The sequence below is a fragment of the Watersipora subatra genome, chromosome 9 (assembly GCF_963576615.1).
Source record: "Watersipora subatra chromosome 9, tzWatSuba1.1, whole genome shotgun sequence".
NCBI classification, from domain to species: domain Eukaryota; kingdom Metazoa; phylum Bryozoa; class Gymnolaemata; order Cheilostomatida; family Watersiporidae; genus Watersipora; species Watersipora subatra.
This window is the reverse complement of record NC_088716.1, coordinates 19,196,696-19,219,807: the sequence shown is the minus strand read 5'-3', so window position 1 is coordinate 19,219,807 and position 23,112 is coordinate 19,196,696. Positions and strand designations below refer to the sequence as shown.

The 23,112-nt window shown below is 34.9% G+C and overlaps 2 protein-coding genes across 2 annotated transcripts in view; both read right to left on the bottom strand.

The window, feature by feature from the left end:
- The window catches only part of LOC137404365 (transcription initiation factor TFIID subunit 10-like), a 36,784-nt gene extending 16,936 nt beyond the window's left edge, over positions 1–19,848 (bottom strand). The window contains exon 1 of the mRNA XM_068090564.1: positions 19,750–19,848. The gene's annotated coding sequence lies outside the window, so the exon portion shown is untranslated. The remainder of the gene's footprint in view (positions 1–19,749) is intronic.
- LOC137403980 (chloride intracellular channel Clic-like) lies at positions 48–13,134 on the bottom strand. Its single transcript, XM_068090131.1, has 5 exons — positions 13,012–13,134; positions 8,948–9,128; positions 4,850–5,028; positions 2,135–2,367; positions 48–1,057 (listed from the first exon to the last, which is right to left on the bottom strand). Exons 2-5 carry the CDS (start codon positions 9,107–9,109, stop codon positions 237–239), a joined length of 1,395 nt encoding a protein of 464 aa, XP_067946232.1. The 5' UTR covers positions 9,110–9,128; positions 13,012–13,134; the 3' UTR covers positions 48–236.
- Positions 19,849–23,112: the final 3,264 nt, after the last annotated feature.

The following is a 23,112-nucleotide window of genomic DNA, read 5'->3' as shown; positions in this document are numbered from 1 at the left end:
AGTTGACCAAGCCAAGCCAGCAAATTGGTAAGGAGAGTGCTACAAGATGCAAGCACACAAGTTTATTGAAAATATAAAAACACCATTCTTAGGAAGGTATATGAATAAATAAGACACTGTCAATTGGATAAAAAACTCCTTTTTCACAAAAGATGAAATACTTTAAACAGCAATCGGTATAAGAATATTGCATAAAATCAAGCCAAATGGCCCTGCCTAAATCTGATAATCTATGATCAATTGGCATCGGGAATCACCTCCTCACCACTTCCAAAAGTTACATGTTTAGTTGTATTAGGGATCTCGCTTGATCGTTCTTTCGGCTCTTCGGCATCAGAATTCTGGTCCACAGCTTTTGTCTCAGACATTCCGGTTAAAATTTCAGTTTTATCAGTCACGTTCTCACTCTCATCGACTTGTAACTTCTCCAGAGAAACTTCTGGACTTGAAGAGTCTCCATTACAACCAGGATCCGGAATAGCCTCGTAGTCATGGCTTTCTAAAGCAGGGGTGTCCTCCGCGCTCTCAACTTTGTTAGTTTCCTCAACTTGACTGGTTTCCGGAATGTTTCCATTAGAGACAGGATCCGGAATAGCCTCGTAGTCATGACTCTCTAAAGCAGGGGGGACCTCCGCGATCTCAGCTTTGCTAGTTTCCTCAAATTGGCTTGTCTCCGTTGCCTCATTCGTTTCTGCTAAGTGACTAGTTTCTTCCACATGATTGTTCTCTACCTCGGCGTATTCAGCCACACTTGCAGACGGTTCTTCGATTTCCTCCGTCTTTTGTTGTTCTTCTGCCTGTTCAGCATGTTCCAAAGAAACAGGTACTTCTGGAAGAGCAGGTTTGACTTCATCTGGAACTTCCAAACAGAACACAGGCTCCGTCTTCACAGAATATTTTTTCCGATCAGCTGCCGATAGACGTGGCACTCCGGTATACTCAGACCAGAAATGGACGATTTCTTGATTGGAAGGTGTAGATGTTCTGAATATTTTGTTTGCATAACCGGAATGAAGATAGCGCCAGAGGTGTTTTAGGTCCATCGGGATGTCAAAGTCTACAATAATACAATAGAATGGTGAATACATCTGACTTATCAATATAACTGGATGGTTTGCTGACCCAAATATATCACGTAAACTATCCAAATAAAAACAGAACAAAGTCTGGAGGGATAAAATTATGTAAAGTTTACATACTTGTACCTATGTAAACAGCAACCCAATTTTTGAGCTAAACCTTAGAGATGGTAGTATACAGTGGAACCTTTAATTACGACAGATTCTGCATGTGACAGTTTCAAGTTATGAAACGTGTCTTGGTAGAAAATTTGCTTTGATTTGAGACGTTTCTCGATAGGAAAAGCCTTTTGTATTTTAGCCTGTTTGTTTCATATCTTGACGCATTCGCATTCCATATGTGCAACATAAAACATATCTCACAGTTTCATTTGCTCGTGAAAATCACTAACTGACAAGCGTTTCTTTTTCGTTCATTATATTATTACACACCGAGTAGGACAACTTTAGTTACTAGCAATTCAAGTTCTGGGTTTTCTGTGTGACGACATAGTTTTGCAGTTTGTGTCAATGTAAATATATCTTTCTATTTACGTTGGTAAAAACAGCTATTCTGAGCAAATCAACTCCAAGACAACAATGCAACACCCAGCTCAGCAATCTTCGCTTTGCCTTGTCTATATGGCCCACATCAAAGACAAGCAAACATACATTCGTAGTTGTCATTTGTTATTTCCTGGTTCTTTCTTTTTTCCATGCAAATCTCTTGTTTAATATATAATTACAACATGTATGTTTCATGGATTTTAATCATAACATGTGTTTATCATTATTACAAAAGTTACGCCCGAGTTTTGTTGGGCTTGGAACGGATTAGGGCATTTATGCAGTAAAATTCTTTTTTACTTATGAAACGTTTTCCCGAACGAATGAATTCCGTAAGTAGAGGTTCCACTGTATTTAATTTTCAACTCATAAAACCCTATTTCAGTTAATATGTCAAGGTCAGTTTAGAATCGAGTCACGCTGGTAATACCTCATACGCAGATGCATCACTGTATCTAGCATATAAGATAATGATAACTGCGATTCTAATATACCTAGGAGTAACCCACCCCTGTAAACTTTAGCAGCAACTCTAATGTGCTGCAGTTTCGGTAACAGCAGACAGTCGACATGAGTTAACGACTTTCCATCCATGAACGGTGTCGAAACATTTTCAAGAAAACGATCGATCTTCACTAGCTCTCTGACGAGTGCTGCTGACGAATTGGTAACACCCTTGATGAAGAAGCAAAACTTGGAGAATAAGTCTCGAATGACAGCAAGAGCTCCGGATCTCTTTGTCCTAGGGTAAAAGTAAAACATGAACAGAATAATAGTAGAGCAATGAGGTAGCCAAAAATAACCAACCAAAGACATAGATTTTGTTTTGGTGATGAAATACTGTAACCAAATAGGTGAACAGGTTTTATCATGTAGACTTTGAAGCAACTGAACATCAGTATATCGAAACAGTCACTGAACACCTACACTAAACTGTCGGTACATTTTTGTTCTTAAAAAAAAACTGTCATATATGGGTCGTTTTTCTTTGTAAGAACTATTTGCAGAAGGGTTTTCATTCGGTCAGAGAGAATTGCTGGTAGTCAATTTTCATTAATTCAATTGTCCTAATAGGCTAATGGGACTATTACACTGCTGAGATTTACAACTTCTTCTGATCATAAATCGCTGCATGAAGCCATTCTTTAGAGAGAGTTACTTAACATTGATTACTGCCACATTGAAGATGTGTAGTAATCATTTTTTGAACAATCACGGTAGCAATAATAAAACATGGTAATTAATTTAATACAAGCCCGATACCACATACGAAAGTTGAAGTATTATAATTTTGAAGGACCTATTTTTTAAAGAATATATATGACACCGAGAAACCTTCCTTCCAAAAATCAAAATTTCAGTTTTGCGAATTTGCGAGCATGGAAGAATTTTACGAAAGGATGACTTCTGAAGCATGGAGACAGTAATATATTGTTGATGTATGGATACGTATTTACGCGGTTAATCCACATAAAATCTAAACCTGAAAACAAAATTGATCTGAAACTGCGGATGTAACGCCAACTCTTTAAAATACAACTTTTTCCGGAGCCTTTGATCGAAGGTCATATTATTAATTTAGTAAATTTATTATGAATGAAATCAATTTTAACTTTTATTTTTCACTATTACTGCTGTGTTTTCGAGACCATATTTAAACCTCCTCCAATACTAAAAAGGTTATCCCCATGCACCATCGGAGGTACAAGTACATGATGAAAAATGTCAGTTGTACCCAAACAAGCTTTGGGATTCTCAATGTATCCACATTTTAACACGAATTTCATAATTTAAGACTACTTAATCATACTACAGAATGCAACAACTCTAAAACGTGGAATAAAATCTCTTACGTTTACTATATAACCTGACTAGAAAAATATATTATTTTCTCACAAGTTTCTTTGAAAGTAAAGTTGATTGATCATCTTATGGTCTGAATATCAAACTACTCAAACTATAACTAATCTAATGGGACTCTGCTTATTGCAATGTGTCCACCAAACCAACCACAAGACAGCAATATGCTAAAAAATCCAGAGTATTTCAATAGAGCCCAACTAATTATGAAATTATAAAAGAGACAAAAATAACAAAATTGGTTACCGTTAAAGAGGAGGAGGGTGCTTAGAGATTTAGTTAACAAAATTTTATTTATGGCCAAAATGTAAACTCAGATTAGGTGATGGAATAGAAGTTATTAAACATATATACTTATATACAAAAAATGTAGTAAAATTCGTAATAGTGCGAAACAGGTTATCTTATGAGAAAAAAAAAGCCTTGAAAATTTATCATAACATATAATACGCAGTTTTATGAAAATAACAACGATGTATTAATATTGCTAGGAATAATGATAAATGATCATTTATTTGGTGGATGCGTTGAATGTGCTTATATTAAAAATGTGCTCAATTTTGCATGATCGCAACAGGCCAAGCAAAAGTGACTCTTCAAAACTCTGGATATATTAACAGTGTTTATAATTGGTGAATTACACACAATTTTCAATGTCACTCTTTACACTCAGCATTGCTTGTGGTTTATGTTACGAAATACTGACTGTACTTTGTGGATGGATAGATAATAACTTCGCTTACACCAGGCTGTTTAAAGCAAATTAGACAATGAGACAAAAACAAAAGATATTAAAATAAATTGCCTGTATTGAATGAAAAAGCTGTTTTTGCATAACACTGTTATATAATGTAAATGGGAAAGGTGTTGGAGTCTGGTATAAAGTGTAGTAGTTTTTTTGTTGAAGTAGGAATGTACTGGATGGTCAAGCAGATTGGAGATACAATTCTTGTTTTTGTTTTGCCTCAAAAAACAAAAACAAAATTGATTTTGGTAGTGCGTTCATCCCATCATGATTCGAAAAGCAGGCACAAGTGGTACAGCTATTTCCACAATTCCACGCTACGAGTTCCTAGAGAAACAGCGATACATTACCCAACCTGACCTACCCTGTTAAAATTCAGTGCACTTTACATATAATCTTCTCTTTCAATATCCAGTTTATTGTACAAAAATGCAGTATAAAGATGCCTCTAACTTTTATCTATTAATGAAACCCATGAAAAATATTTACAATGGGAAAATTCCTTTAAAATTCAACCAAATCGTCTTTGGAATGAAAAAATGTGTTGAAAATAATGGTCGGCATCTACAGGCATCACACCGAACTATGATTATAAGATAGGCAGGTATTCTTAACTTACTCTATGCGATGCTCAGACCAGATGGAGTCGAAAAAGTTGAGAAATTCGTCCATGTCAGTAATGTTGATGCTGTCACCATACTTGAGGAAGGGAACTCTGTTGGAGAAGAGTTTAAACTCATCTGGAGGATTTCGTAGATCGACAGTCTTGATCCTGTAGCTGACATAAGTTAAATCAGCCTACAAGGTGATAAAACAGAGAGGCATATATTTTATTAACAATAGACATTGCAAATAGCGATTAATTTAGAAACAAAACCAAGAATTCCAGTTATACTGAAAATAAATATGGTAAATAAGGAATAAAGAAGGTAAATATGAAACAAAAGCGTTTTTACATGGATTATAATTTGCAACAAGCTACATTGTGAGACACCAATATCCATGGTACTGAGACATGTTTTCAAGCCACGTAAATTTGAGCCAATCTGCAAAACATGGGAAACATGCATCATGGAAAAAAACATGGGATCTCCGCATCATGGAAACGGCAAAAATGAGCAAGTTGAGCGAGTTTTGCAAATATTTATCAAAACTTTATCAAATGTTTCATGCTTGGGGACGATGGATGAACGAATGATGCGCATTAGAATATCGTGCAGGCGATTCCATTCAAAACATTTTTACACTTCAGTCATTTGTATTTCAATTTCTGCACTTCCGAATGGGATAATGGCTAATATTCCAATGCTGCTTAGCCTGACAAGACTGCATCGCTATTTATGTGACTTGTGGGGGTCAATAATTAGCGACAGTGTAGTTTTTTACAGGAAGAAGCCATCGTGGGAATGTCATTGAAACACTTCACAGCAGGTAACTCAACTTGCCCGCAACACAGTGTCATCATGCGTGCCATAAATCATGAGCTAATTATTAACTAGATAGCAATTAGCTAGGTGAAGAATCATCAGAAGGCTCCATCGTGTTTACAGTATCACAGTATGTGGTGATTTTTAGTGCTTATAGGAAACTTTAATTCCCTAGCCATCAATCCTCAAGCTGTTAGTAATGATAAAATGATGCAAAAAGATGGTTACTGTAATAACGGAGCGGGAAATAAAAAGAAATTAGATTGATGGTGGAACAGACGTCATCAGCAGAAATGAGGAAAGCTATCAGTTGGTTTGAAAACCTTTCGAGACTTATTGCACAAAAAACTGAGAAAAAATTCTCTCAAGTCGTCTCATAGACAGTGTTAATAACAAGTACACGGATCATTTCATCAATATTTTGAGCAGTCGCCAAAAACGGGCTTCTCTACATAAGTATTTCTTCAAAATAGAAGCAACAAAAAGCATTGGTATGAAGAGGCGCTGTCATACGCCAATTTCATTTCACGATTCCAACCCCAGAACGGATTAACGTTGTATCACACGGTTCTACTGTACAAAGTAACATGCTAGCTAGCGCATTGTACTGAGGAACAAATTGACTACCATCAATGATAAAACTGTTCAAACAAAAGAATGAGTAAGAATGCTAGTCAATTCACACGTTGCGTATTTAATAAAATCCCTATTTTAGCTAATAGGCCTTTCAGAAGCACTGAACTGATTCATAGTCATGTTAACATGCAGTTCAATTTTTATCAATAGCCATGTCAACATTCGTGTTTGCTCAGTCAAAGGGTTCTTCTAGAGGCCCTACTTCCGTCTTCGTCAAGTGCAATACGCTTTTTAACCGGGGAAAACATGATAATTAGAGAGAATAGCTCTAGTCTCATGCTTATGCTCTCATGAAGTCATGCAATTCGGTAAACAAACAAGTACAACTATGTTGCGACCTTATAGAACAGCCATAACACAAACTTGTTTATACCGTACACTTGTTGGCAGTTTTCTTTTACGCTCACTGGATTTGTCTTCCTTCCTACTATGTACTAACCAATTATGTGATACTAACACTATGTAGCATGTTGCATATAAGAACTCATGACCTTTTTCTTGTTATTTCTCTCCACCTACAACCTCCTAGTCTCACGACTTTTTTGAAACTGATGCAAAAGCTACTGTATATCCCCTCAATTAGGGCTTACACGCAAGATAGGCTTATAGGTGGGGACATACGGTGGTTTCATTTTATGGCAGTTAAGAGTTGCTGAAGTCAATAACTGTATCCATTAACATTTATAAACAGAAACTCATGGCTGGCTAATAATTGAATTCAGAAAAATTGCCCTGGCACGAAGTCCTCTTGTCCTTTTACTAAAACAAGTCATATGCTTTTATAAACGACCAAAATTCTTCTGAAAAACTTGAGATTTTTAAAATATAAAATCGCAGCATAGTAATAACTAACTTTTCACAGTTAATGGGGACCGACTGGTGTTCCTCGCGATAAGTAAACATCTATGAAATACAAACTAACTTTTCTAAGTATACGTAAGAGCTGAAATTTTAACACCAGAACACTTGAATTGCTTTTTAAACATGTACTTATATCCTATAAGTAAATTTAATTTATCTTGATTGACTTTCAGTTTATACTTCAACTTCGGTTCCAGTATTTAAGCCTGAGAATACAGGTACTACGTAGTTTGTCCTAAGTTTGGACTTAATCTGGTCTGAAGATGCGTACTTGTGGTTAACTTGTGGTTGTAAAACCGTATAACAGCATGAAAATAGCTGCTAGCTGACTGCTGCTAGCATGGATGCATATGGAGGAATCTCCCTTGGTCAGAGAGAGAATTATGCATTTTATATAGTATATTTTATATATTTAAAGTTTTAATGCTTTTTTGATAAATTGTCTTTTACTTTTAATGAATATTTTTCAACCACAAAATACTGAAACTGCGAAAAGGTGAGCCCTGAAAAACTTAGGGTTTACTGTATTTGTCGGGTGGTTCAATTCACTAAATTAATTTTCTTAAAATAACTCTGATATCTCAGTCTGCACGTTAATGAACATCAAAGGAGCATGACTATAATTGAAAAATTTCGAAATTACGCATTAAAATTGTGTCCTTATAATTTAAAGTCTTAGTTTTCCTTATAAATGAGCCATGCATGGCTACAACTTCTCGTTGACTCCAACAAATTGGCATTTCTCAGCTGGTTTTTCTCTACGCGCTACATGTTCCTGACAGGGTTGATCTTGAAAATTTCATCAGGTTAATTATATTGACCTGATTTACATCCATTTCTGTGACGTGATGTAAGCCAATGACTATATTTTGAAGGTTTGTTTATCCATCAAATTTATATCATAAACACTGGCTCATTTCATTAAAACAATTTAAAGGATCTACAGTGTCAAGTCCAAAAGGACAGCAACAGAAAATCTCATTGCACTGTGTTCACCGTAACTCTTATAAAGACGATACAGTCGCTAAAGTGAGCTGAACATCAGCCAAAAAAATTCCTCGAGAATCCATGTATATTATAAAAAGAATGTTTCACACTTTTATGAAAATAACATATATATATGTAAAGTATTATTGGCTCAATTAATTGACGATAAATTGATAAATTAAAAAAAATTATTAATAATGATTTCAATGAATCAGTATTTACATACTAACTGTAACGAATATTGTAAACAAAAAATATTTTGTTCAAATTGTTTTAAAATGTTTAATGGCGTGAATGCCTTTTGCGCTCCAGATATCATATGAATATTGGCAAAGGTTGATTTTCTCGATTTACTGTTAGATTCACTGGAGATCACCGCATGACCTTGAACCTTACAACAGGAGTAATATGTGTCCAGTCAGATGATCTTCAAGTACATCTTCAAGGAACAAATTACTGAACTTAAATCTGAACATTCCATGTGTAATGAATTGCCTATCCCCTACATTTATGAAGGAACCCAAAGCACCTTGAAGAACGCCTACCCTTTGGATAATATATATTGGAGAATTTCTTGATATATTGTTTTATCAGAAAAACTGTCTGAAAGTTTGATCCAAGCAATACAAGTTTTAATTGACCATTCAACAAGTCTGGTTAAAATATGAAACATTGCTCTAAATGTTTGGTTAACTGGGGCTTTTTGGCAAAATCAACCCAATTATTGGCAAGTGTGCAAGCAGATTTACTGGCAGCAGAGTGCGTGGCTTCGTTAGCGTCAAATCATATCTTGCAAAATGAAATACCTTGGCAAGGAGCTGCATGACAGCAGTCTGACAGAAAGGACATGCTCCATAGGAGGAACCATTCTGTCCAGCTTTCACATATAATAGAACAGTTGTAACATCAGCTTGCCCTGTTTGGGACATGAATTCCAAACTCACACCTCCTGGAAGTTTGCCAGCCATTATGAGAAGTTGGAGACACCTAAAATAACGATTTTAATGTTGAAATATGCAAATCTACTGAACCACATTTCACAAGAATACAACAAACAGGCAAATCACCACACAATCTCATGTATAATCATCTGGTTCAATAATCTTAGCAACAAAGCCGAAGCTTGTTGGTTGGTTTGAGTTAAGATCATAACTTCAAATAAATAGGTTCGACTACAGATTATATAGGTAACACTTTCTCTAAATGACTGACTATGACATATTTGATCGATAAAGGTCAGCACTTTAGACATTTGGTAAGCATATTGCCTTTCACGGCAATTGCTACCAAATAAAACCTTCGTTTTTTCGTGATGTAATTGTATTGTTGTCGGCCATCTTTATAGACAATTTTATCGTTAACACCACAAAGCTTTTGCAATAAATTTTTGAAAACGATGCTTATAGGACATACGACTGACATTTCGCCTAGTATTAGGTCTTTCAAAGACCACAGCATCATCATTGGCTAATCTCGTACTTGGAGCTACCAACTGGAAAGGCAGCTGCAAAGCTTGCCTTTTCAATTTAGTCCTGATATTGGCATCAGTATAATAGGACTATTATGTTGATGCCAGATTTAAGAGGTCAGCTGCACCCAAAGTACCGGGGTATGTAAGTCATTCAGAAGTAGGGAATTACAGACAGCTGAATCAATAAACAGTGAATAGATGCCTTCTTACATCAGACCAAAACCAACTTTCTAGATATAAAGGAACATCAACAACAACCTAAGGGCATCAGCAGCTAAACACTATATAGGAACACTTCTGTAGTGACACAGCTTGACGTTCTTACGCTAACATATCTTGAAAAAGTAGGTTTTGAGATTTTCTGACTACAAGTGATTTGCTTATGGGATAACCATATTAAAGCATACGATTTTTGGAGTGAGCAATCGTACAAATTGAAGAGGCCTCGCTGACTGGGTTTTCAAAAACAAACTCTAGGATGTATTATCAAATACGTTGCCTGAAATGTTCTTCGAGGTCTGATAAACACAACAAGGTAGATAACAGACGTGTCTATTGCACTTTTCTGACATTCACATGTTAAATTACTGAAGTGATTGATGGCACATTTTTAAACCAGCATGCAAGGGATAACTCCCAGTTTAAGGATAGGTCTCAATTATTGTTTATTACATAACATAGTTGTTGACAGAGATTTGCAAAAAGGTATGATAATCAGCGCTGAAAAATTATGGACACAGACAAACCAGCCAGTGCTACGACTTTGCCCTGCACAAATCTCCAATCTGAAAGTAATGCTACCACTAGGTAGAAAAAACGACGTTATTATAATATCATATTTATGAGAAGATAGCTTTCCGCTAGAAAAGATGGATAAAAACTGGTTCACAGGGAATTACTAACATAGCATGTACAAAGCTGATTCATGTGAGCAATTTGATCATAAAGTTAAGGTGTATAATAGATGTACCAAATATAAAATAATTATATATATATATATATATCATGAAAGGTACATGTAGTAGGCCTAGTTGGTAAGCTGCTTAGTCATAAGCCTATCCACAAACAGGGAGTTATCTTCTATACGTCACTTTCAGCGATATACGACTGAAATGGTGATTACTATAGAATTGGCCATCAAAGAAATCCAATAAAGATGTTAGAATATTTCAAGCAGATTTGTTATAGGGCAAACAGTTGAGTATCATAGCCTAAAACTGATACAACATTTAAAATAACTATCTCAGGCCACAGCTTACGCTGATAAGGCACCACACGCTGTGTCAACAGACCGGCACAATCCGGCTATCGCATAAGTCCTACCGACCTACACCTCACCTCCATCGAGGCAAAAACTACTGGATTTCTCCTAAAAGTTATGAGGCAAGGGTCACGATTTGGATCCGAACTCAGCATGTGTATCTCAGTAACATGACCCTACACATGGAACATCCACAAACCTTCATCAGGTTTAGCTAAAACACAAGTTTTAAGAAACCATGACTCATCGCACACCCTAATGACACTTCCTGCACAAAGTTATGAATCATGAATTTGGTGAAACCAACAACTTCCAGAACCTAATCAACACATTCTCCAATATCTTCACTCTTGCCAAGATGGACTATGGTGCAGACTCCCCATAGACTAGCTCTTGTCAAGATGTTAATGAATAACACTTCCTGTTCAAAGTAAAAACCCTGTGCAAGGTGACTCACACTTGGCCGAGCCAGCTGCTGATGGAGCATGATGCAATCTTTAACAATCTGCTGCACTAGACGTCATTAGCAAAGCCTACACTAGTTCAACTCAACAGCCGATAACCACAAGGTATTGATTAATTGGTAATATGTCCAATAGCGTTAGACAATCACTCTGCCACAGGTAGTACATAATTGACATCAAGGTGGCTAGGAAGATGAACTCCAGCGCTTGTACAAAAGCAGTTACCTGCCTGCACACTACATCTTAACAATTAAACTGTCACTATCCCTCCAGTGGATTTCCATACATAAAGGAAGCATAACTCCACAGCTCTTCAACAAACAGATGGTAAAGTCTACTGAGGTCCCGATAGGCAACATTTAATCAAATATATGGACAGCGATTCAAACAATTGGCCTTTTGGAGGGCAAAAACTTCCAAGGTTGTGCGAACTTTTGGCCGTAAAAATGCTTATTAGCCTTAAAACTTTAGGATATCCATCTTTATTTGCTAATAACTTTCTCTCAACAACCCTTACAATCAAAAATGCTAAAAATGATCAGCAGCCACAACATTACTTTGCCCTGGAGCCCACTCAGCAAGGGGGGGTGGTGCTGAACAACATGCTAGTCATAATTGATGTCTTCAATCAAAAGCACTTATCATTTGAATATGAGACAGAATTCAGTGTGGAGCTATTTTAGACAAATTCATACATGAAAAATTAAAGACATCAAACATAGACATGGTGGCTTTAGTCTAACAATATCATGTTGGTAAAAGATACACATGGTATAAGTAGGAAACATCAAGTAGAAAACATCAAGCGCAAAAGGAACTGATACGCAATGTGCAAGAAGAAACCCTTTGTTGACAAGTTACTCTGTTGACAATTACCTAGTCTAATGAAGCCGGACTCCCGTCCCAAGAATGCTGCCCGGTACAATGAGCTGTACCTAGGTAAGAACCTTAGAAAGCTAATCAAATTTGCCGTCACGTTTCGATTGCCGAGCATCCCCTAATCGTTCCATCAAACATTGCAGTCTGGGTTAAGGCCAATGAAAGAAGTAAGATAAGTTACTGATAGGGAGAACATTAAATATGGCAGCCATAAAATTACCCAGATAGCAAGTGCTGCAAGATAGCTGGGCTTATTAGTGCATAACCGGTCTGATATCAGCAAAGAGAAAACAGGATACTGTTAGTATAGTTATGTACATTATCTAGAGATTTGGGTATACCATAAAGATAGTGCAAGGTGTAGTGAAGGACAGTGAGGGGCTTGTAACAGAGTGAAATGCGCCCCACCTATATAGCCAAGGGCAGCAAATCAAACATGGAGAAATGATAGCCAAGACGTGACATTACTGTGTGAATAGCTTAAGAATTAGGAGTCAGACTCAATGTAACAATCGCCTACGTGCGTTCTGATTGATTTGACAAGCGATTCAAATCTACATGAGGGCTACATGATCAGAAGCTTTCAGCATTCATTTGATCAGATAAATATCAAATCTACATAGATATCTGGCTATGATAGCTACCCGATGTGAGGTAGGCCACAGACGCACAGTTGGAAGGAAGGCTATCTAACGAGCAAATAAAATATTATAACACGTTAAGTAAGCCATATACATCTAGCAAGTTCTACTCATTAATACCGTAGAACAAGTTTGTGCTAGTTGTACAACTCACCTTTGTAGATGCAGGATCTTTTGGTTAATGATAGGATTGTTTGGCCTACTTGGCGGGTCTTACAAACGCTGCACATGTAGTGGAGAAAGCCAGTGCAGCAAGTAACCGCCAATACCGTTGACAATGGCGAATGAACACGTTCGAGCGACTAGAACAAAAAGAATAATGAAACGTCAATCATTACAGTCAACGCCTTAAATACTTTAGCGTGTGCCTCAGTGATGGCTGTTATAGCCACGCTTAAGTATGTTTATTCTATTACTCGTCGACAAGCTTCGTTATACGAGCGTCACTGTACCTTGTAACCTGAGATCATAAGCTAAGGTGAGTTTAATAAACAAGCAAATCCAAAAGCAAACAGAGAGAAGATAAATCTACGCTACTCACCATTGTGGAGACTTGCAAGGATTTCAGGCAGTTCATTTTAACCATGTAACCGATATAATTCCACCACTTTGCAATAAAACCGTTGGAGAATATCATATTCTGCTTTGGAATAAAAGCTTTTATTCAGGGATAAAAAAGTTGACTGCTTCAATAATGCCATTTGTTAACTACTCGTAGCCTTGATGGATACCCAATGAAATACATGTAAATGCAAATTTTTACTTATATGCTAGTATCTATTCAATTTTATAAATTCTATTAGTCGCATGAGGTGCAACGGTTGAACACATCAGAAAAATGTTTACTTAATTAAGTTAAGTACATGATGCCCGCAGTTAAGGATTATGACTAGTTAAATAATTCCAGTACAGTGGACCCTGGCATGACATTAATTCATTCCGATGTTGGCATTGTAAGACAATGTTGGCATTGGAAAATGTTGTATAGAAAGGGTATAGAAACCCAGAGCAATTATCTAACACCCACAGATTGAAAACATCCAAATTTTATATAGGCCCTACAGTGAACCCTCGCCATACGATTTCAATCCGTTCTGGTGTTGGCATCATGAAGCGAAAATTTCGTATAGTGGGGTATAGAAATCTATAGCAAAATGTATTGCAAACACCCCCTGGTGAAAATCGTCCAAATTCTATGTATCTGTACATATTGAAAATTGAATTTCTGTACATATTGAAAATTAGTAGCAAAATGATAGGTTAGCCTTAGTAACCATAGTTACCTACAGTAACTTCAGTGTATTTATTGGTTATGATCTGCAATGAAATGTAACATTACCATTTACAGCACATGCCATATGGAGTTTTTACCTTTGAGACAGGCGTATAACATAAACTTTGAATTTAGCTAAAATGAATTTAGCTTACTAAACACATACAGTACTTAATGCCAAGTTTTAATATGTATTTTACTAAACATTAATTTTGTCATCGTCTTAATTAATCGTCTTAAAATTAAAGAATGCTGAGCTGAGAAAAGGAGAGAGAGCATCGTATCTCTTCCAGGCATTGCAGGAGGGATTTCGGTAAATAGCACATCGGCATCTTCGTGACTCCGACGTATGCAGTATATGAAACTTGATTTTTGTGAGACATTTTGTTGATGTTAAGTAAGCAAAAAAATGTTGTAACGAGGCAGTCAAACAATACAGTGCTCCACGTCATAAGGCAAAAAACCTGTATTTGTAAAAAGGTTTTTCATGCTGCATGCAATAATTTACGCACAAAAGCGAGACTGTTATATACATATGTAGCATCAGCATATGACATAGCAAATGTGTCATAGATTATTTCTTTCTATTGCCAGTCATACAAGGACTTGCCATCACCTCAACACACTAATTGTCAGCATACGATCTAAAATTTAAATAAATTTTGACTCTATGCCCCTGTGGAATTCCCAACATTTCATTCCTGTGGAATTCCCAATATATGACATTTCTCGAAACCTTGTAGTTTCATAATGGAAAGTTAAGAAGCTAGTGAAAACTAAAATGGAAAATGATATGAAACAATAAAAAATACATATTATGAGTTTGTTTCAATTTTATTATCAATATAAATTGTAAAAGTTACGTAACACAACCTTGGAATCAAAACACTGCTGAGCCTACACTTCAGCTCATGTGTGATGATGTGTGAGTAATACTAAAAACTCTTTTTTCATTGGTTAAAATTCTATTTATTTAAATGTTTATATATAATTGTGGTTGTTTTTACAATTTATTTCTCAAAACAGTTTCATAAGATTTGTTAAGATGATCATAAATCAATTAGAAGATTAGTTAAAGACAAATGTTCTTGAAAAGAACCAAATGAACCACAGAGTAATCTGATGGGAATATCGGCGCCAGCCTATCAGAGGAGTGAAAACATGGCAGGCTTTAAATGAAACGATGTCATTCTATAGTGGCAACTGGCCTGCCTTGATTTAACACTTATAAATTTTGAAAATAATGTGAAAATATTTGGAAAAACATTTTGGTTTTAAATGCAATAATTTACAATAAAAAAATATATAATACATGTATATAGAATTTGCAAAAAGGTTAAATAATGATCTTGCAAGGCTTATCTTCTCCCTTTCGCTCAAGAGAAGACAAACCAACTATAAAGAGCTAGACCAATTATACACCAGAGTTTATAGCATAATTTGAGCCTAACGCTTCACTAATAGCAGAACAGGGCATTGTCAAGCCTGTAAGCAAATGAACACAGCAAGAATATTCAGAAGCTTGCAAGTAAAACTCAGTATTCATTTCGATCAGAGAATTCGAAAAATCATACAATGCAATTTGTACAAGGCGACAGAATGTTATATAATGATAATTTCTCAAAAGTTGAGACAATAAAGTTTCCCATAATATTCATATTGACTAAAAATTGGATTCAAAATTATTTAATTATTTCTAAAAAGCTTTTCATGTTTTGTAAAGAAGTTGCCTTGAACTAACCTTGCAAAATCTTTTGTTACCTTTTAGTTTGTGTGACCCAATTGATGTCTACTGCAAAAAAGTGGTTGGTTCTATTGCAGTAAGGGCATCAGTTGTTTAACTACCTTTGAATGCAAGACTTTGGCAACCTTACGATACAGATTGGCTACACTAGATTCATTTAAAATGCTCCCGTATTTAGGACATGTTGAAACTCTACCTATAGCTCTACCTTATACCCTGTGCATACAACCTTGACACACAACCTCAAAGTTGAGAAAATCACAACCATCTATCTCCATAATGTCTTGAAGCTTCACAGACTCGTAAGTTTAAATTAAATTGTTGGAAAGTTTAAAAATAAAATGAACAATTTAAAAAATGAATGAATAGAGTCAAACTGAACTATAGACTGTTAGAATAAACCTTGTTCCACACTCATATCACTCACTCTACCACTGAACTCAAGCCTGGTTGAGTCTACTCCTTCCTTCATGACTAATGCAACATTAAAAAGCTCTTTCTACCAATTACCTCTTTATTAATTTAGTTTGCAAACAACACATTTATTTTAATGCTATAAATAACTATTTGTAACATTTATCATTGTTTTTTATTTATCATTTTGCTATAGGCCTACATATGAAAGTTTCAATATGTACGGCAAATACCGGAATGGATAACCTCCAATGTCAAGGTTCAACTGTATTATGTACAACAAAATTTGGCTTGCATTCATAGCGTATCCATTTTTGAGCATTGCGGCTATTGTGGACTTACGATTAGTACTCACAAGTTTGGCGAATACTCCATAACTTATTTAATTGCTTCTTATTCAATTTAGAATGATACAAAAACTTAAATAAGTTTTTACATACTGTACAAAAAGAGCTTTTTCATTTAGTGCACACAATTTACTTCGCTTTTTCGTTTTTGTTTCATGATCTAATTTGATTTCATTTGCATTGACGGATACTAAAGTGAATATCCACATCTATCTATTCATCTATACATTTTGAAAAAATTAATCAACAAAATTTGTCTGTACAAAACTGTTATTTTACTTGACACTAAGAGGGCTTTTAACAACATAATACATGTGCAATAGAAAATCCTCGTGCTAGGATACAAGCAAATATCGATTATAAATTTATCTTTCTTGGTATGTCCTTGGTGAGATGTTGTTGAAATTTTGCCAACTATGCGTCTTAATAGATGAATATACAATATTTCATTTGTAAAGGAAAAAAAACTGATTGTTAACATATTTATAGTGCAGCTAAAGGTAGGAGAATTGTTCATGTATTGTTTTGTAATATTTAAATACACTAGACACTCTTACAACATAAATAATTCGTTCCAAGAATGTAGATGTTATAGGGACTTTACAAAGTATACAAAGCATAAAATAAATGTAAATTGTCAACTTTATAGACTGTCATGAGCATTATTATTGTATTTATACAATAATAATGGTCGCCGATAGATGTAATTTTTGTAACCGTACTTTAAAAGCACACATTTGGTTCAAAGATTACTTCATGATTTGACGGCATCAAGCTAGGTCTGTATCAGTCGGGCAATTTGAAAAACTTCAAGTTCAGAGTCACAAAACATCGCAAATTAATTCCAATTTTTCATTTTTGTCAGAGAAACTGGCTTTTTAGACTTGGAATATCCAACATTGCTTTCAGATGCCAGGGTATCAAAGTGAAATCTCAAACAAAGGCAGAAATTAGTAAAAATGTCCTGTGCGTCACAAGTACTTCCACATGCTTATAAAACAGACACGTGCTGTATTTTCAGCAAATTGGTGAGTTCGGCTAAGGCATAGCAGCCCAAAATCAAATTATAGACTTTTTGACCTCAGATAACTTAGGAAGAACAGGCCGCAACTAAATACACTAAAATGATGTGCGGGACAAACTATTCTTTGCTCGCCTGAATGGTAAGGAAAAATCGTATTTGCTAGGAAAAAACACCCGAGCTAAAAAATCTACTTTGTATTGATTATAAAATAAAAGCAAAATTTATTTCAGAATGAATAGCAAAGTTTTAGAGAAGAATACCTATTATCCCGCTTGTCACACACCATACCAGAAAAATCTCCTTGCATACCCCATATCATCATGAGAGAAGAGTTCATAATAAAAATTTGCATCTTTTTGTATGTCTGAACATATTTACTCACTAATTGACAGAAAATCATGATCGTAAAAGGTAGAAAAAAATTGCCTTTGTGTGTGACACTATGCTTGGCCTTGCCCATAACAATATTGGTATTGTATTATTAGCATTGTATTATTAGTATTGTATTATTAGTATTGTATTATTAGTATTGTATTATTAGTATTGTATTATTAGTATTGTATTATTAGTATTGTATTATTAGTATTGTATTATTAGTATTGTATCATTGTATAACAGTCCATGTTATTAGACCGTTATGCAGCATATATAATAGATTCCCCAGATACTTCTATACGTTGTCTTCTCTCCCAAATGTGACAAGAGGGAACATGACGACCATGACTAACTATGGAACACTCGTTAATCAAATTGAATCGGATGAATTGCACTGACTTGGTGCTTTACCTTGTATGGAATTTCTTATGCAATATGATGCAGAAGCTTAACAAAAATTCTTTGCATTTAGTGGAATTTATATATAAGGTAGTCTACTGTACTGTAAGTTTAACAAATAAGACAATTCAATTAAAATACTTGTACATGGCTGACTTTCCAGGAGTTACAATAACTCAGTAAGCCTATTGCTCGTATTGATAAATAGCAGAATGGCAAAGACTTCAATTCCTTAATAATGCGTACCCAAAAGACCTAGCAGAATGACACAGTGAAGATATTATTTTATCAGTGAAACGATCTGCCTTTTTGAAGGAAATAAGATATCTTAAACAAAGCCTTTGACAAATAGTGAATGATGTAGCAACAATCCTTTGGCCAGAGCATCACGGAGATAGCCAGCTAAATGACAATAATGTGATGAGCGTGCCTTTGTAACTGGCCTGAAATATGATTTTAATTTGCTTCAACAGAAAATCCCTGCTAAATATATTAAAGTTATCTGCCTTATAATGAAGACTGCTGCTCTCACAATACTTTAAAAATTCTTAAATAGAATTAGAAATAATGTCAAGGTTAGTCTGCATTGCTTTAATTTATACCTTATCTAATAATCAAAGGAGTATTTTGAAGAGCCATGGCAGCATAAAAACTCTTTTTCTAAGCTGTTAGAAGAAATTATTAACGATCTACTAGCAGCAGATTTCTCCTGAACTAGAATAAAAAAGACAAAAAGATTTAAGAAGGCCACAATTATTAGTAGCTCTAATGTTTTTGAGCAGTAAGCTTCAACTTTTTTTACTACGTTTCCAAATAATAGAACGCGTTTGAGTTCACGTGAATACCTTGAAAATTTATACATGGTTTACAAATGACGATTAAATTAATTTATTTAATTATTACTATATGTAACTACAAAAAACTAGGTTAAACCTAAAGGGTGTATAGCTATTTTCAATACCCTACTATGGTTCACCGCGTCTTGAGAGATGGCTGTTCTTTGCCCTACTCCTTAGACACCGTGTGATCACAAAACGCATGACTTAGTTGAACATTTTGGAGTCCAAATAAAGATTATGCAGTTTTACAAAAATAAGGAATGCGTTCAAAAACCAGCTTTAGAATAATTTTTAACTTGTTTTCATTCGTCATGTAGCTTTTGAATTGTCCAGTAAATCGTACAAGATTCCAACTTCCAGGGATCGTTAACGATGAAGTAAGCAGCATGGTCTATTGAGATACAACTTAGCATGTATATATTTTCCATATGTTAAGAAGTTGTGTACAAACAGAAGTTATAATTGATAAAAACCAACCTTGTTTCCCGTACAAAAATGATCAGTTGCTGTTTATCGAGCTTTTAGACAATGTAAGCAATTGTAGAATATTAACAAGTTTCCTGAATTTATCGTAGCTGTGAGGGTCCAAACGTAACACCGCGAATCGTTTGTTATAGCGTAACTATATTGGCGTGCCCTACTATGAGCAAAAAAGCAAATTCAAAAGCGCGCATATAGCGAAAAAAAACTTGGGGGTTCACGTTCGGATCCCGTCGGATACATCTTACGATCTTATACATGTACCATCAATAATATACAAAACTGTTTTTGTTTCCATCATGTGTTGCTACACAACAGTCATGCTAAATTTCATTATTAAACATTTGCAAGCAGTGATATGTCAAAAGTTTGAAGTGGATTTGGTTATCAGGCTAAGGGAGGTTGTCCGATCTCCGACCCTCTGTTCGCAAGGATCGCAACTCCAAACTTGTTGCTGCTTTTAAAAATACCACCTTTTGGGTGCTGATAAGTGGAAATGGCCAGGGAAATACAACTGTCCTGTTGGTGCACTAGAACGCTTGTGCAAATTAGGAAATTACCATCCTAGTTGCTAATTGAAGATGATGCTTGCTGGTGCACTGTGTTGCTGATGAAATTTAGGAGAATTCCAACCTAGTCACTTATTGACGATGATGCTGGCTGGTGCATTGTGAATGCTGGTGCAATGCAGAAGATTTCTAGTTAATTCATTCTTGTAGAAAGATTCAGAGAAGGTTGTAGTATGTCTTGTATTGTGCACAAGAATGAATATAACTATACACGCAGAGGTATTTATATCCTAGAGTGTGGGCAGTTAGCAAGTTCAAGAGGGTAAAGAGAATAACTAGGTATATAAAAGTTACAATAATCTGTAGTCAGCAGAAAACAGGCCCCATCGTCAACACAAGACTATATAATGGCTGGTCCTGATATACACATATAATGATAACACACTAAAAGGAATAATTAAGGATATGTATAGTTTATTATTTATACCAATCCATATCAAGTTTATCAAAGTATTTTTGCTGCCTACAATAATTACCAATTTAACTGGTTTACTATCATTGACTCGAGTTCAGTATTCAAAAAATCGTTGTCTGGCTGGCAGTTTATGTATAAGATGATAATGGTTATGTTATCGTCTGGTTCATAATCATGGTCACATGATTTTAAGCTCGTGAGAATTTTCACAATGAGCGAAAAAATTCAGATGACATGACCGAACACCACAAACTGACAAAAACCAAACAAACGATTAGCTTCGCAAGTTGCATTTGTCAACCGTAATTTAAGTTAATCACACAAGCAGTCTTTCTCTTGCTAACAGTTACTCATGTGCTCAAAAATTTAAAAACGTTTACTCTATTGCAATAGACCACTGTCTGTCTGACATTCTCTCTATTGTGCAGCATAGAGTAGAGTGAGGAGTCCCCGTGATATATGAATTTATTTCTACATGTATCCATTAGTACAATCAATTAATTCAAACTTTTGTCCATTTTGCCAAACAAAATTTTTAGTTTTTCATATCTCATGTATATACAACTTAATCTATTGTACTCCATTCTGTACTTACTTACTTACATACTTACCCTACTCTATCTACTACTCATACAATATAACCATTCAAGTTCCATTTAGTTGTTTTTCGTTTAACAGTGAGTTCGACAGAATTTTATTTTCTCACGCTAACCTCCATAAACAATAATAATAAATAAATTATAACAACAAACATGTGTAAGTGTAGCTTTTGTTCATTCGTTGATAATGCTTTAACTTCGTTCCTTGTCAATTGAGCATTGACAGACTCTTTCTCATTGCAGGATGAGTAAGTCATTTTTGCTACGAACTGCCTCAAATGTTTTTGCTATTCTTGTTGAAGTTTGGCTATTTTAGTATTTTCTGACGTGTTATATAGTATTATTATAGTATTATATAGTATTATTATAGTATTAATATAGTATTATTATAGCTATTTTCTGACGAAAATAACCGTTACAACATGCTTCATGTTATTTTATAGGTTCCTATGACGTATACAATTGCTGTTCAGTCTCACTCATGCTTAATACCATCACTTCTCTCTAACTGAAGTAAAATGGGAAAATTGGCTATCTTTATGTTATTCAACGGGGACGGTGACACAGGGAAAACCTCGAATATCTTTATCGAAAATTATTTGAAAAATTTTATTTTTATGGAAATTTCTTTACTGTTAACTTATTCTTACGAAGCAGATATAAAAAATCTTCATCAATCTATTATATGTTGCCATTTATATTTAATATATTTATATTTTTCATGACTAAGGATAAAATGTATGTTTCAATTTAGACGCAATACCAATATTGATATTGATATATGATATTATATGATATATATGATATATATTGATATTGATATATCAATATTTCAATATTGATACGTATATCTGTTGATATCAATATTGATATATTAGTTGCCGTTCCTATTTAGAATCAAGCCATAGTGCTTTTTTCAAAATAGCATGTTGCTTTCTGGACAAATTTGTAAAAGTCCTCACCAACAAACATATTGAGTGTCGAAAATCTCTCACATATACTCATTTAGTTAAGTAAGGGCAGATCTTCCAAATGTTAGTTGATTATGACAACGCACTAGGTTTAATCGTTAATCTTCAAAGATTTTAAACTATTAGTTGTTGTACAAGTTAAATGCAGATTTTTCATTGAAGTAAATTAATTGAAATTTTAATTTAATGTAAATTGAAATTTAGTTTACATTAAAGTAAATGTAAATTGAAAGATTTATTTTAAAGTAATGTCAAATCTTGACAATGTAAATTACATCTGAGTTTATCTGCAAACGTGGGTCATAAGCTCAAACAGTGCTAATTTTTTGGCTTTAGAATCAATTTGCTATTTGTATGCCATTTGCCTATCATGGGTGTATGCAGAAGTGAAGTTTTTGTCATTACATTTTCATTCAACAATAGCAGCCTAGTTGACAGATATATACTGAATATCCCCACATATAAGCCGATTCAACAACACAAAAGTTACCAAAGCAAGGGGTCTGGCTTATAAACGCCTAACTCTGATTGAAAGCAAACAAAATGTGATTATGCTAACTTAATTTCAACAACCACAGCTTGAACCTTGCTAAGAATGTGGCGGGTAGTCTGTTACTTACAGTTTTTCCGTACAGTACTGATGGCTTGTACTTGAAGAAAAGCCGCATGTGAAAATTCATTAAAAAAGACATGCAATGGAACTGGTGAATTTAGCCTGTTTCTGTGCAGCTTTTGTTTTCACGGTAAGAATGTTCAAGTGATAGTACGCTTTTGTGACAATAACAGTTTGTGGTTGGTTGGACATA